The 15,318-nt window shown below is 44.8% G+C and overlaps 1 protein-coding gene across 1 annotated transcript in view; it reads left to right on the top strand.

Moving 5' to 3' along the window:
- Positions 1-15,318, top strand: part of ADAMTS18 (ADAM metallopeptidase with thrombospondin type 1 motif 18) — a 141,571-nt gene that overhangs the window by 84,660 nt on the left and 41,593 nt on the right. The window contains exons 12-14 of the mRNA XM_043599387.1: positions 2,734-2,882; positions 9,526-9,698; positions 14,467-14,597. Of these exons, the coding sequence (XP_043455322.1) occupies positions 2,734-2,882; positions 9,526-9,698; positions 14,467-14,597 (453 nt within the window). The remainder of the gene's footprint in view (positions 1-2,733; positions 2,883-9,525; positions 9,699-14,466; positions 14,598-15,318) is intronic.

Here is a 15,318-nt window from a genome sequence, read left to right as displayed (position 1 = left end):
GGCAGAGAGAGAGAGAGAGAGAGAGAGAGAGAGAGCGCCAGGATCCGAAGCAGGCTGCAAGCTCTGAGCTGTTAGCCCAGAGCCCGACCCGGGGCTTGAACTCACATACTGTAAGATCGTGACCTGAGCTGAAGTCGGACGCTCAACCGACTGAGCCACCCAAGCGCTCCTAAGGTTTTTATTTCATAAATACACCAGGGATCTAGTTCCAGGGTTAGATTTTAGTTACTGTAACCTGAGACAGTTCAAGCCAGAAGTTCGAAAACAGATGTCCTAGTGCCACTCCCCACCCCCATCATTATTTTAGAAGACCAGACTGCAGTTCTCAATAGTGGGGGAATGCCCTCGACTCTGAGGGTCCCCAGCACAGAAAGCATTTAGATGAGCTCCATCCATCATCACACCGGTATGGTTACCATTGCATCCACGTACGTGGTACTCTTCCTCCACTGGGGGATGAAACTGACTCTTCGCGAGACTGTGAACTCCATGAGGCCAGGGCTCTTATAAGCATAAGCATGTCTTACGCTTTATCTCGAGTGTCCTACGGATTAGCAACTATTCCATGTCGTGTTCACGTGTTCCTTTATAACTGGAACGTGACCCAATCCTTCTCCCTCCCTATCTCGTCCCTGGTCATTCGGTGACTTTTGTACCATGAATCTTCTGTAAACGTGTGAGGATATGAAAAGCCACATACTTTTATCTACTCATGTGGAGAAGGAAAGAAAGGCTCGTGCTTGGGATCTGTCAGGAAAGGTGTCTGCCCAGATCTGGCCGTTCAATTTGAAATTAGAAGAAGTGTATATCAGTATATGTATATAGATGGATAGCTAAATTACGTGTGTAGAATTTTATACGTATATGTGGATTATGCATGTGTGTGTCCATATATATATGTGTGTATATTATGAGCAACCTCTGCATGACTTAGCATAACTGCACACTTTCCTAAAAGCCTCTGCAGTTAGATCCAAAGAGGGTGTGTCGGTGTGCGTTGCATTCATATATTTATTCCTGATTTCTATACCGAATGAACAAGCCGAAGGAAACAATCCGTTAGCAACCTAAGACAATACTCAGAAAAATAGTGAAGTAAAGTTAAACTAATTGAAGGTTTGGAATGGATCTTAAAACACATTTCTTAAAAAAAGAAACCAGGGTTAAGATACATCGGTGGACCGTTTGCCTCTGAGGCGCGAAGGATCCGTATCCTGTTGAGGAGCTTTGGTTACTGAGTTTAAGTGGAGTCTCCGTCTCCGTGGTGCTGCCTTAGTATTTCCTTGCTACATTTCTCTCATCCAGAAATAGTTATTAACTCCGTAGCACCTTGGGAGGATTATGTTAGACCCTGCACGGGAAGTCCTTCTCTCCCCGTTCCTATACCATTTCCGGCACCTAGAAGCAACTTCGTAAACTGGAACTGTTTCTCTTGTTGGCTGTTGTTTTTTTTTGTCTCAGCCACTGGGCTCAGCCGGGGAGAGTCCCGGCCCCGCGGGATTCCTGGGAGGGTAGATTCTGATTCCTGCTTACAGTAGACAAAATCCTCTACTAACCAACTGCTTTCCCCCTGAAAGTTCTCAACAGTGTTCTGTGATTTCATGCAGACTGTGAAATTGATCCGGGGCAAAGACAAATTAAAAACACAAGAATTAATCCGCACCCGGCAAGAATCGAAGGAAGGAAGCAGTATCTTCACCCAGGCACAGTGCACTAGCAACTCAATAAACAGCCGAGAAGCCACATGTATCCCAGGGGAAAAGCGAGGACTTGGAAAGTCAAACAGCTCTCCCATAATTCTGCGACTCAACCCTCACTCTTTGGCAGAAGCTGGCACGGTCCAAACCTCAACCCGCTGGATCTCGTTGCAGAGGCTTTCAGGAAAGTGTGCAGTTACACCAAGTCATGCAGAACTTGCTCATAATAAAAGCACCACAGGCATAAAACCACTATGAGAGGCTCAAGCAGTCCCCAAGGACAGAGATGACCGGCAAAGCCTGGAATGTATCACAAAGGAAAATAGAAGGAAAGGTTAGCACAGAAAACAGCTCTCTCGCCCTGGCTTGACCAGAGCGTTGGCAAATGAAAGACCCAGAGCTAATTCATAAAAGACACTCAGAGAGTTCAAAGTCATCAGTTCAGGGTCTGGAGTAGGAGCCTTTCACACAGCTGTAAGGTCAAAGGGTGTTACCTAAAAGCACAATGTGTGTGGACGGAGAGCTAGTCTGTTTCATAAGACGTGCTCTGTAGGGATGGCTGGGGATAAACAAAAATGTCTGTTTTTATGATGAGTAATCAGAATGATAAATTCTGTGTTAGGACCTAAAAAACTGGTTCTCCTTGAGTGAATGATCCACATTGTTCTTTAAGCAGCCTTGTGTCTAAAGGTCGGGGGGGAGGCACCCTTGTCACTGTGCCTGCGAGCTCTCCCTTGGCCCTTGGGTGGAATCTTATCTGAACACGTCACCTCGACAGCTCACAAAGCATGTACTACTCAGCCGGCTGGTGACAGACCCGTCTTCGCTAGATGTCAGCCTTTCAAAACGCATGCAATAAATGCAGAGTGACCGGGTGTTCGTGAAGCGTGGCCGGCAAAGAAACGCTCTCGAGGTGTCCTGCGTTCTCCCTTTGGCCCCCATACTTGTTTTTCCTGTTCACGAACAGGTGTCTACACCTCCTTGCCCTTTCCCAGGCGGACTCTGACAAGAAACATGTCACACGTTCTTTTCACAGTGGTGTCGGCAAGGCCAGTGCGTAAAGTTTGGGGATCACGGGCCCCGGCCCGTCCACGGCCAGTGGTCCGCCTGGTCGAAGTGGTCCGAGTGTTCCCGAACTTGTGGTGGCGGAGTCAAGTATCAAGAGAGACACTGCAATAACCCCAAGTAAGGCTGCAACAGAAAATCAGTATTTGTAAGGCAAGAATGTACTGCTTTTGTTTTGTTCTGCTTACATACTGTTGGGAAGTGTTTTCTTCCCTCTGGTTAATAGCAATCAACTAGGATTTTACTGTTTGCATCGAAAGGGGTGAAGCGGTCAGGAACTTAACAGCAACCAAGGAGTTACTCTGTGCGTGAATACGACGCCGATCAGAGACCCAGCTCAATAGTCTGAGCTACTTTCTGAATCTAAATGAGAGCCACACGGTCACACGATCAAATGCCTGTGATGTAGACCAGAGAAGCTTGGCCAGCGGAATGTGTGTGTGTGTGTGTCTCAAACTGGTGAACTGGGGAAAATATGCTGATTTTTGCCTTGCAGGAATGTACATCAACACGTGTTGACAGATCTGCCTGACTTTTCAAGAGAAACCAGAAGTCCAAAAAAAAAAAAATGTGTGCGAAATTTCCCGATTGTTAAGATATTGACAACAAATTCAATTTTCTTAAAACAGAGCACCAGGAGGACTAATCACAAGGGCTACAGCCTGAGATTGGTCCCTGGCCACCTGCAGGCACCCTCGCTGGGATTCTGAACCGCCGTCTGTATTCTTTGCAAACGAAGGCGGTTTTATGTTCGTTTTATCTGCTCTAATTCCCACATGAAATGCGTGTGAGATGTACATTTCCTGATTGGCACAGTGATGTAGAGAGAGCCTGGGTTTGAGAGCGAGAGCTCAGACTGCAAATCCTGGGTCTGCCGTTTATTAACTGTGTGACTTTGGGGAGTTCACTTGAACTCTGAACCTGGGCTTACGTATAAATTGGAGATAATACTACCTACCTCTGAAGTTTTGGGGGTGTGGGGATCAGAACTGGGTCTGTAGAATGCCTGACATACTGGGGAGCATGCAGTGGGCGTCCAGCACAAGGATCCGGGCTCTGTGTGGCTTTTACCACCTTCATCCTAAAGTCATCAGGAGCACAGGGTAGCAGAGGGTGAGTCCTCAAAAGCAAGGGGGAGGGGGTGGAGAGAGGCGTTACCGGTGAAATTGGATTTTGGAGAATGTGGTAGAGAGAGAAGAATGTGATGGGTCCTCGGAAAACAGATTTCGTTTTCCAGCACTGAGTGGTGGTGTAGCTTGAAGGTCAAGAACCCAGGCTCCTAATCCCAGGACCCTAGGTTCTCCTCCTGGCCCTGCGTCTTTCCAGCTGTGTGGCCATAGACAGCGTACTGTCCCTGCTCCGGATTCCTCCTTGGTAAAAAGGGGAAAGCGAGAGGGAGCAAAAGGGAAGTTTTAAAGAGACCTGGTATCTCATCCGAGTTAGCCATCTGCGCTGGATCAAGAGGCCAGTTTGTTCCAAGATAAAAGAAAGGGTCGGAAGACACCTTGACCATGGTTTGCTGGGTAGCAATTTGGGATAGCAGGCAGATGCAGGATTTTTCAACTTCGGCACTCTTGACGCTTGATGCTGGAAAATCTCTGTTATGGGGTTTGTCCAGCACACGGCAGGATGTTGGGCAGCGGCCCGGCCTCTACCCACCAGATGTCAGTAGGATGACTGCCGCTCCCCAACAACCCTGTGTCTCCAGGCACTAGAGGGGGCCAATGTCCTGTAGGGGCAAAGCCATCCCCATTTGAAACTCGCTGGCTTATCCGAGACCCGGTAACCAGGTGTGACGGTAGACAGGCTTGTGATGCATTTACAACTTACACCAGATTATTAAAACCACCCTCCTCGTACTTTGAATGTAGCCCGTATCTTGGATAGAATTCCTAAAATCATTCTCTTGCTTTTCATTTTTTCAGCCTATTTCATGGATCTGGTTTTCATACATCACAACACTTTACAATCTCGGTATTTTCCCAAGAAAGAAATAGATTACCTAATTTAATAGCTCTGCTGGTAAAGTGCATGAATAACACCCCTGAGGTTTAAATTAAAACCTCTCTCATATCTGTGGGATTGAGAACTCTCATTATAATAGCGCATTGTTCATGGAAATATCATAGTGTAATTTTGGAAATGCCTAATAAAAGAATCCCTCATGTAGTTCCATTTGGTGGTGTTTTATCATTTTAAACCAGATGAAGGCTCCTCAGGATACTGTTTACTTTAATTCTGCGTCACAAATAAGACAAGCACATGAGCAGCTGTCCCAAGGCAATTGAATTAGTTGTTCTCTGTTCTTATTTCACTTCGTTGTAGTAAAGCTGGGGTGGGGTGAGGGTGCCCCTCCATTTCGAATTACTGATTTCTCCTTTGCTTTGGTTTATTATGCGTTTGGTCTGTTCCCATCACTCAGCCTAAGCAATTTCATTTTCTCCTGTGAGGAGCGCGGGGAGCTTTTATTTCACTTAATGATCGTTTTCCCAGAACGTACTTTGTTTCATAAAAATGAATTATTCCTGGCCAGTTCACAGCTTTATCCAACTTGTCAGCTTCCAAAGTGTTTAGAGGTTATCTGGTCCTGGAATGACTGGTACCACACACATATGGCCCTTCTTCTTCTTCTTTTTCCTATGCCAGGCGTGGCAGGGGGGACATTTTTAACAGGTAGAAGTTCTGTTGCCTCCCAGGTCCTACAGTGCCTCAGGAACCTTCTCCAAACATTTCTCCAGGCCTTTGCTCCCCATCCAACTAGAACAGAGACATGAGTTGCGACCTGCTGTCTAATCCAGTCGCTTGACAAATGAGGAACCAGGGGAGATGGGGGGCACAAGTGCTGCCATCTTTCCCCGGGTCACCAAGCCGGTATTGATAGAGTCAGACCAAGAGCCCCCGGTTTTAACCCTCTGACATTGTTTCTGGTTCTCTGACTCTTCAATTATTATGCTCTGCAAGAGCCTAGTGGAATTTCTATGAAGTCTGTTCAAGCAAATAGCAAAAATTAGAGTAGTGAAAACTAAACATGCCGAGGTATTATAGAACTTTGCTAAATTGCAAGTCTATTTGACGACAAATAATACGCCACCAGAGAGTCATGGTTCTAGAATAATAATTGAATCAAACCTCTGGCCCATTTTCCAACCGGTGATTTCCAGGCTCAGGTGATTATTAGAATCACCAACTGTGCTTTAAAAAAATACTGATTTCTGGATTTTCCCTATCGTATATTCTGGTTTTTTTTTTTTGATGTTTTTATTTATTTTTGAGAGAGAGTGCACACGTGGGGGTGGGGGAGGGGCAGAGAGAGAGGAGGACAGAAGATCTGACACAGGCTCTGTGATGACAATAGTGAGCCTGATGTGGAGCTCAGACTCAGGAACTGTGAGATCACAACCTGAGCTGAAGTCAGAAACTCAACCAACTGAGCCACCCAGGTGCCCCCTGCTCTATCTTATATTCTTACTGAGTAAGTCTGGAGGGACCCAGGAGTGAGTCAGTCTGTCTGGCTCTCTTTATTAACAGAGCTCCCCTCCTGACCCCACTGATCACCCAGCCAATATTACAAACATTTGTAGTCAGGACATGATATATTATGCAGAAGTAAATATGAGTATATTTTATAATGGTCTAACATAAGAACAAAATCATGTTCCCAGACGTTTGCTTCCTGACCGTTTATGTTTTTGTTTTTATTCTCAGTACACCAAGGGATGTCATGGTGGAATTTTCTGTTGATTTATCCCAACGCTCCTGTTTATAGCTGCAGAAAAATGTACCTCTATTTGAGGATGTGCTGGAACAGTGCAGATCCTTACCAGTCGTTAAAAGCAGAAAGCATTTGAAGATAGTTAGGATTCTTTTGTGCTAACTCTGCCCTAGACTCAGTCCTGTATTCTTTTTTTGTTGTTGTTTGAAGATGGTATCTCATTATTTTGTGAGCTTTGTGTTCTTTATCGCTTTATTTTATTTTATTCATGATAAATATACTTTTTAATCCCTATCCCCCATTTCACACATCCTCCCACCTCCTTCCCCCTCGGTAACTATCAGTTTGTTCTCTAGAGTTGAGTCGGATTCTTTGTTTGCTTTCTCTCTCTTTGCCCCCCATGATTGTTTTGTTTCTTAAATTCCACATACAAAGTGAGATCATAGGGTATTTGTCTTTCTCTGACTCATTTCGCTTAGCATAGTATTCTCTAGCTCCATCCATGTCATTGCATGTGGCAAGATTTCATTCTTCTTTATGGCTGAGTAGTACTCTATTGTATATATATATACCACCTCTTTTTTATCCATTCATCTACCGATGCCTACTTGGGCTGCTTCCATATTTGTCAGCCCTAAATTCTTTACAAACATTATCTCCGTTAATCATCACAACTGCCCCCCCCCCCCCCCCCCCCGGTGACAGGTTACAAGGTGAAACAGAATTGCCTAAAGATGAGGGAGGAAGGGGCGCCTGGGTGGCTCAGTCGGTTGAGCGTCCGACTTCAGCTCAGGTCACGATCTCACGGTCCGTGAGTTTGAGCCCCGCGTCGGGCTCTGGGCTGATGGCTCGGAGCCTGGAGCCTGCTTCCGATTCTGTGTCTCCCTCTCTCTCTGCCCCTTCCCCGTTCATGCTCTGTCTCTCTCTGTCTCAAAAATAAATAAACATTAAAAAAAAATTAAAAAAAAAAAAGATGAGCGAGGAAGAGGCAGAGGATATTTAAATCCAGATCTGCCTCATTGTAAAAGGCCAGCCTTCTAAGCATCGTGCATGACCGTCTTCCTCTTCCATGCCGGCCTCTGTTATTGCCTGGCTCAGTTAAATGCAGGTGGAGTGGAAGGGAGGGGGCTCAGCTGCGCTCCCTCTCTTGCTGGCTGTGTGATCTTCATTCGGCAAGTTTTATGAACCTCCTCAGCCATTTTTCGCTTCATCTACAAAAAGAGGGGGTGCTGTAGAAGTTTCAAGATCTTTTCTGTGTTACGGTTTCTGAGTTGCAGTAGTAACACTTCTGGTCCTCTTTCACGGCCTTGAAACTGAGTAGTCTAAATGAAGGTTGTTTGTAAAAATCTCAGAATGTCTTTTCGTTTCTAATTGAAATAAAAAAGTTATTTTAATGTTTTTTCTTTTTTTGAGAGACAGAGTGCCTGTGGGGGAGGGGCAGAGAGGGAGGGAGACCGAGAATCCGAAGCGGGCTCCAGGCTCCGAGCCGTGGGCACAGAGCCCAACGCGGGGCTTGAACTCACGGATCACGAGATCATGCCCTGAGCCGAAGTCGGACGCTCAACCGACCGAGCCACCCTGGGCGCCCCAGAAATCTCAGAAAGTCTTAAACTAAGAAAGTTTTAAATATGCCTTATGAAGGTGACCATGAATAGAAAGGCTATCATATGGCACTTTAAGGGCTTTTTTTAAGTGCTTTTTAGATAATGATTTAAGAAGTCTTTGGGGACTTGATCCAGCACAGTGACTGCTGAATGTTGAAGTAGTCGCCCCAGAATGTTCCGAAATAGCGAAGCAATCTCACTCTGGCGGTGTGACACTTCCCGTTCCTGTTTAATCCATCTTAGCATGCACTTACACGAAGATTGGATAAAATATGCTGATGCAAATCCAGGGGTGTTTTACAGCGTTCTTGTGCTTCCTAAAGAGACAAGGAATTTTAGTCACATAAGTTTATTCACCCGGAGCCTTCTTTCATATTACATGTTTGCGTTGAGCTTTTGTGTGAGATGATCCATAGCTGGGTTTTCGCCTTTGGAGAAAGCTGCAAAAAGATAGGAGGGAGAAGGAGCGATTGTTTTGTGCCTGGAAGGAGCTGGTTAAGACGTTACTGGGAATTTTCAGTTTGGTTTATGCTCCTTTTTTCTTTAGATTGCCTTCTGGTTTTTGCAGTCTGCCTACCGAGATCTTAAAGAGCCTGCCATTAGATCATAATTATTTATGTTCTAATGGGATTCCCTTCTCTGGAAATCCATTTCCCATTGTGCTTGGCAGGAGAGGAGGAGGCCACCTACGAAGTTGAAAAGTGATTATGCAGATGAAAACAAGGGAATTTTTGTTCACAGTTTAGGATCAACTGGAATAAAACATAGACACGTCGGACAATAAATAATCAGAATACGAGCTCAATGACTGACAAAGCTGGATTGGAGATCGTGGCGAATGGGGCTTTCTGTTCTTTCTCTTCCGTGTTCCCACCTCCTATGTGGCAGCAGGTGGAGAGCACACTCTAGAAAGCTGAGTGTGTTCAGAAATGGGAGGCGAGCTGGAGAGTAGGTCGGGTCCACGTCGGAAGAGTCTTGATACCCATGTGGGGTGCGTGTGTCCGTGAGTGTGGCACACGGACACATATCCACATTCATAAGAACGTGTTGGGTGCATTTACGAGTGTCCCTAACGACGGCGATACGATCAGTGTCGAGAAGATGCCTTCATCAACTCTTTAAGGAAATTGCCAGAAGGTAAAACTTGGATCAGAGATGCCACATAAGTTTTATCTAATCTGGAGCTCGTTGCTGAGCAGTGGATGCCTACCCAAGGCCTATACTTAGGAAAGAAAGTAAAGAAAGGGAAATCTTTGACTGATGGGTCATGCCCACCATGGATACAAGAAGGGACACGGTGTGTTGTGTACAACGTTATTTCCGTTCTCGTAATGGACTGTGTGCACTGCATAGCTTGTGACAGTGTTCGTCTTGCTTGTCTCTCCTCTATTATTGCTTGTGACTAATAGTGAGCTCTAGTACTAAAGCTCTTTAATTTTATTTTTAGGCCTCAGTATGGTGGCAAGTTCTGTCCAGGTTCTAGCCGTGTATATCAGCTGTGCAATATTAACCCTTGCAGTGAAAATAGCTTGGATTTCCGAGCCCAGCAATGTGCAGAATATAACAGCAAACCTTTCCGTGGATGGTTCTACCAGTGGAAACCCTACACAAAAGTGGAAGGTAATTCGGTCTCTACGAACCTCCAACCAAGATGTCTCTCTGTGGACAGTAATGTGAATGAACACACAGGAGAAATTGGTGCCGGTACAAAAGAGTGTCAGTGTTGACATCATCCCCCAGACCCGTCCTGGCCCAGCTTTCCATTCACGTCCATGAGTTTTGTTTATTTTTCCCTACTTTTTTCTTCACAAGACACCCCTGGTCCCCCCACATCTGCAGCCAAAGGGTTCGTGTATTTGGAATGTACTTAGGTTTCTAAACTTACCTTTGGCATGTCAGCAATGAAGTCTCCCAGGGATGTTAATTGAAATTGGTCTGAATTGTCCAGACCAAAAACTCGTGAAATCATATATGCCCCATAGAGACACCATATTCAGCAACTGACATGTCAGATGATTGCACGCTTGGGAAGGCCTATTTGCAGGGTATAAACACACATGCGCGCGCACACACACACACACACACACACAGAGCCATGAATTTAAAATTGCCTCTCTTCTGGGTTCTCAGTACTTATTACTTAAAGTTATGGCTTATATTTTACTTTTTTATATTAAATTGTTTTTATTGTACCTCAGTATCGAAACATTTATTTTAGTCCCACAAATCTAATGCCTTACATACAAATTTAACGTCTTGCCTCCGCAGACGAAGCTGTCACCCTTCTGGTTATTTGCATTCTCTTATTTCCATTCACTTGCTCTATCAAAACCCCGCCATCCTCCCTTGAGAAAGGATCACTGTGAACTCCCTTGAGAAAGGATAACTGTCCCCAGTGCACACGTGCAGAATGGGGACACAGTGAATTCAGTGACAGTTGGTGGGAAATAAACTGGAGGGATGTAGCTGAGCAAAGGCTCGAGATGAACCTGTGTTACCGGTTACAGTAGAGAAGGGAGCAGAGTCAAAGACAACACACAACACGTAGCAAATCAAAGGAGAGGGTAGTGGCACTTGGCTCAGCACCGGTTCAACCATTGCAGGAGTGCCGACCTGGTCCTGGGTCATGACTGTTTGTCCAAAAGCCCAGGTGGAGAGGGACGTGAAGATTCCGAAATCTGTGCCTTGGGAGGAAGCAACGAGCAATCCGTACACGTTTTTTTTTAAAAATAGAAACTCCGCATTTATGGCGGTGTCCAGGGTTTTGAACTGCACTAAGCGATGTGTACAACCTTTATTAATGAGTTTTAAACAGTTTTTGAAAGTTACACTCAATGGTACGCCTCTTTTCGTGTTTTCTGGAAGAAATGTGTGCCTGCAAAGTTAGCTTGTCTAAGGGCCATTTCATTTTCTCTTGGCCTTCAGTGATAAAGCTGGGAATACATTCATTTGACAAAGAATTCTCCAGTGGAATAATTTGGAAGCTTGCCAAGGGCAAGAAAAAAGTAACTAGTTACCTACAAAAATTCAGAGATAATAACTAGAAGGGGATTTAGATTTATTTGAAATCGCTTCAGAGGATAGACTTAATTCAAGAGCTAAGAACTTCCTAGACGTAGTACCTCCCCCGGGAGGCCTCTCTGGACAGCCTGCCCAGAATATCCTTCCTTCTTGTCATCCTCTGAATCCTTAACCTGCTGGATTCTTCATAGCTCTTATTTGTGCATGAGCTTATATTATGTAATCACTTTTTCATTATCTTTCTCCCCACAAGAATTTACATCCCGTGGGATGAAGCCTTGGTCCATTTTGAGCATGCTTGTATCTCCAGCATCTGAGAATAGCCCTTGCCACATGCTTGTAACTTCCAGAATGAATGAGCGAAGACATAAATCCCAACTGTCCGTAATGGATGTATCTCCCCTTCATGAGTAGTAGGCTCTCCTTCACTGGAGGCATCCTACGAGGGACTGAGTTATTATCTAGGAGGGGCTCTGCACACAGGTTCCCGGGGACAGTTAGGTAGAATACATTAAGGTGCTCTCCAATCCAGCCTTTGAAGATTTATTTTCTCTTGGTTGTATACTCCCGTGGTTCCCTGTTTCTCACGTATGGCTCTTTCCCCCAGACTCTCTTGTCCTTCCTTTCACTTGCCCTTCTGTTCTTTGCTTTGTCTTCTTGGGTATTCCTTGATCGTTCCCACAATGCGCCTTTCGTTCAAATTCAGTGTTTATGGAACGTGTTTTGTTATCACCCTTTAAATAGGTTCTGTGTCGAGTACATGAGGAGAAAGTTAACCAGCTAATTATTTTTTTACATTTATTTATTTTGAGAGAGAGAGAATCCCAAGCAGGCTCCACACTGAAAGCATGGAGCCTGATGTGGGGCTTGAACTCACGAACTGTGAGATCATGACCTGAGTTGAAATCAGGAGTCGGGAGCTTAACTGACTGAGCCACCCAGGTGCCCCAAGCAAATAAATATAACCTGTAAAATAATTTTTAAATTTCTTTTATGTTTTTATTTTATTTTTGAGAGAGAGACAGAGTGCGAACAGGGGAGGGGCAGTGAGAGAGGGAAACACAGAATCCGAACACATGGGTGTACATGCATGAATGCACGTGTACGTGGCTTTTAAAAACCTGAATCCCATTTACAGTTCATGTAAAACTGCTTTAACACACAACGTAACTTTTATTGACTCTAAAGTGCCTGGGAAGTTTCTGGTATCACAGGCAAGAAGAAAAAAATTTACTGTGTTTCTACAGAGCTTGTTATCAGAAAGGAATTATGCCAGTTTCCCAAATACAGGCTCTGAGCTGTCAGCACAGAGCCTGATGTGGGGTTCTAACTCACAGACCGTGAGATCATGCCCTGAGCTGAAGTTGGACACTTAACCGACTGAGCCACCCAGACACCCCACCTGTAAAATATTTTTTGGTTTCAAAGCTTTTCACTCATTTAATCACAGCCTTACTAAGTAAGGAGCCTGCCATTTTATTCACTCACTCACAGATGTTTACTGAGCATTTATGGCACAGGAGCCATTCTGCTAGATGCGGGGGGACAACGTTGACTTAAGCAGGGACCCAGCCTGGGGTCTCTGCTTCTTCTCCTTCTCATGTGTACGTAGAATCAGGAAAGACCGACCCTGATTTAAAGGTCTTGTGACAATTCAGCAGTTTGGGAAAAACAAGGGAAGATTCTAAATAAATGCAGGCAGTCTTTGTCTTCCGGTAGCGAGACTTTTTTCCTGCTTTGTTTCCAGTAGACTAGTTCACAGACTTGCCCAGGAGCTTGTGCGGGGAAAAACAGAACTTTCTAGAGCTTGTCAATTCCTAGGCATGATGGAGAAAAGAAAGGGTATAGATATGTCTTCCACAATCTCATGTGCAAAAATTAGGAGGTATTTAATCAGGCTATTAAAAGAAATTTCTAGGGGCATCTGGGTGGCTCACTTAAGCATCCAACTCTTGGTTTTGCCTCTCGTCATGATCTCACGCTCCCTGAGATCGAACCCCTCATTGGGCTCTGCGCTGACAGAATGGAGCCTGCTTGGGATTCTCTCTCCCCCTCTGGCTCTGCCCCTCCCCCACTTGCGTGTGCTCGCATGCTGTCCCTCTGTCTGTCTGTGTGTGTGTGTCTCTCTCTCTCTCAAAATACATTAAAAAAAAAAACCTTAAAATTAAAAAAGAAACTTCTAGGTAAAGGAGAGACTGTTAGCCCACCCACACATCTGCATACTTGGATCACATTAATCTAACTTCTTTTGCATCGAAGTTTGGACTTTGTTCCTGAGAGGTTCTGTGATGCACAGCTATTTGAAAACTGTTTACACGTTTGTTGTGCAGCTGTCGTCAGGGCTTTCGTGTGCTGTCGCCCACGCAGTCTCCTGTGAGAAATGTCATCTGGCCGTGCTGGCCAAGAAGAACGATTTGTATTTGGGAAATTGGCATAATTCCTTTCCGATAGCAAGAGCTCTGTAGAAACACAGTAAAATTTTTTTTCTTCTTGCCTGTGATACCAGAAACTTCCCAGGCACTTTAGAGTCAATAAAAGTTACATTTTTTGGCCTTTAGGTTCAGTTTGTTTCCTCCTCATTTTTATGACATGGTTATTCTCTGTATGTTTTATAAACATGAACCATATGTCTTTTTTGTTGTTGTTGTTCCCCAAAGTGCCTAAACTTTTTTCTCAATAAATAACTAAAGTAATCCATGTCTTAAGTCAAGGTCAGCAAACAATGGCCTGAGGGACAAATCTGACCTGTTTTCTTTTTTTTTAATTTTTTTTTCCCAACATTTATTTATTTTTGGGACAGAGAGAGACAGAGCATGAACGGGGGAGGGGCAGAGAGAGAGGGAGACACAGAATCGGAAACAGGCTCCAGGCTCCGAGCCATCAGCCCAGAGCCCAACGCGGGGCTCGAACTCACGGACCGCGAGATCATGACCTGGCTGAAGTCGGACGCTTAACCGACTGCGCCACCCAGGCGCCCCTGTTTTCTTTTTTTTAAATAAAGTTTTATTGGAACACAGAAACACTCCTCCATTTTTATATCGTCCATAGTGGACCCTAAGTCCTGGAAAGCCTGAGATATTTGCTAACCGACCATCATGTGCACTGTGGCTCTTACCAAGGATTAGAAAAATAAAATGGTTGTGTGTGAAAGCAGTTTTACATGAACTGTAAATGGGATTCAGGTTTTTAAAAGCCACATATACGTGCATTCGTGCGTGCCCACCCATACCCACATACAAAATCGTAACATTGACCATTTCAGTCACGGTCGCTTTCTAAATAAATGTAATGTACCCTTTTTGATCATCATGTCATTTTCCGGTGATTTCCTCCTGATCACGTCCTGTCCTGCTGTCTTTGCTTCTAGAGGCAGATCGATGTAAACTGTACTGCAAGGCTGAGAACTTTGAATTTTTTTTCGCAATGTCTGGCAAGGTGAAAGACGGAACTCCTTGCTCCCCAAACAAACACGACGTTTGTATTGATGGGATCTGTGAAGTAAGCGAACATTTCTACTTTGGGACGTGTGGTCACGCTTGTGTTTCCTCATACCAAACGTGTACCGTGAGAAGTGGTACAAGAGATTCTGTGTCTGGAGAAAAGGCGGCGTAGGGACAAGGGCTCTGTTGGCAAATTGGAATTCAGGACTGTCTCCAATGTCCCCACTTACTCTCTGTGAGACCCCATCGGACATTCTTAGTTCCTTCCTCTTCACTCCGTCCCCACGTGTATGCAATGGAGATGATGACATACCTTGCTACACCCAGTAGCCGCAACAATTAAATAAGAATATAGATAATAGTAAACTTGCCCAGCATGTTTGCTAAGTATGTTTGTTATGTGGTTAGAGCCCTACAGATGTGTTATGAAACAGTACTCGTATTTACGGCCAGTTAGTCTGCCTTTTAATTCCATCGCGAGCCTGTGTGTGTGTGTGTGTGTGTGTGTGTGTGTGTGTGTGTGTGTTCTTTGGGGGGATTGAGTGGGGAGGGGTGGGGGTCATGCAGGTGACCCAGCATTGTTATGTTTCAGCAGCAGAGCTCACTTGCCAGTGACTTTTTATTCCAGTTTTCCAAATGAAGAGACTCAGCAAGCTTTAGATGAGTTCTAGAACTTCCCTAGTCCTACCTCTGGTCAAGGCAGAGGAAGGATCGGAACCCCCGGTCAAACTTGAGACTCTGCTTTTAACCCTAAAACTGTACTCGCTTTCTGATTTTCT

Source organism: Prionailurus bengalensis, chromosome E2 (genome assembly GCF_016509475.1).
Source record: "Prionailurus bengalensis isolate Pbe53 chromosome E2, Fcat_Pben_1.1_paternal_pri, whole genome shotgun sequence".
Lineage (NCBI taxonomy): Eukaryota > Metazoa > Chordata > Mammalia > Carnivora > Felidae > Prionailurus > Prionailurus bengalensis.
The sequence above is the reverse complement of the archived record's forward strand: the minus strand, read 5'-3'. Positions and strand labels throughout refer to the sequence as shown.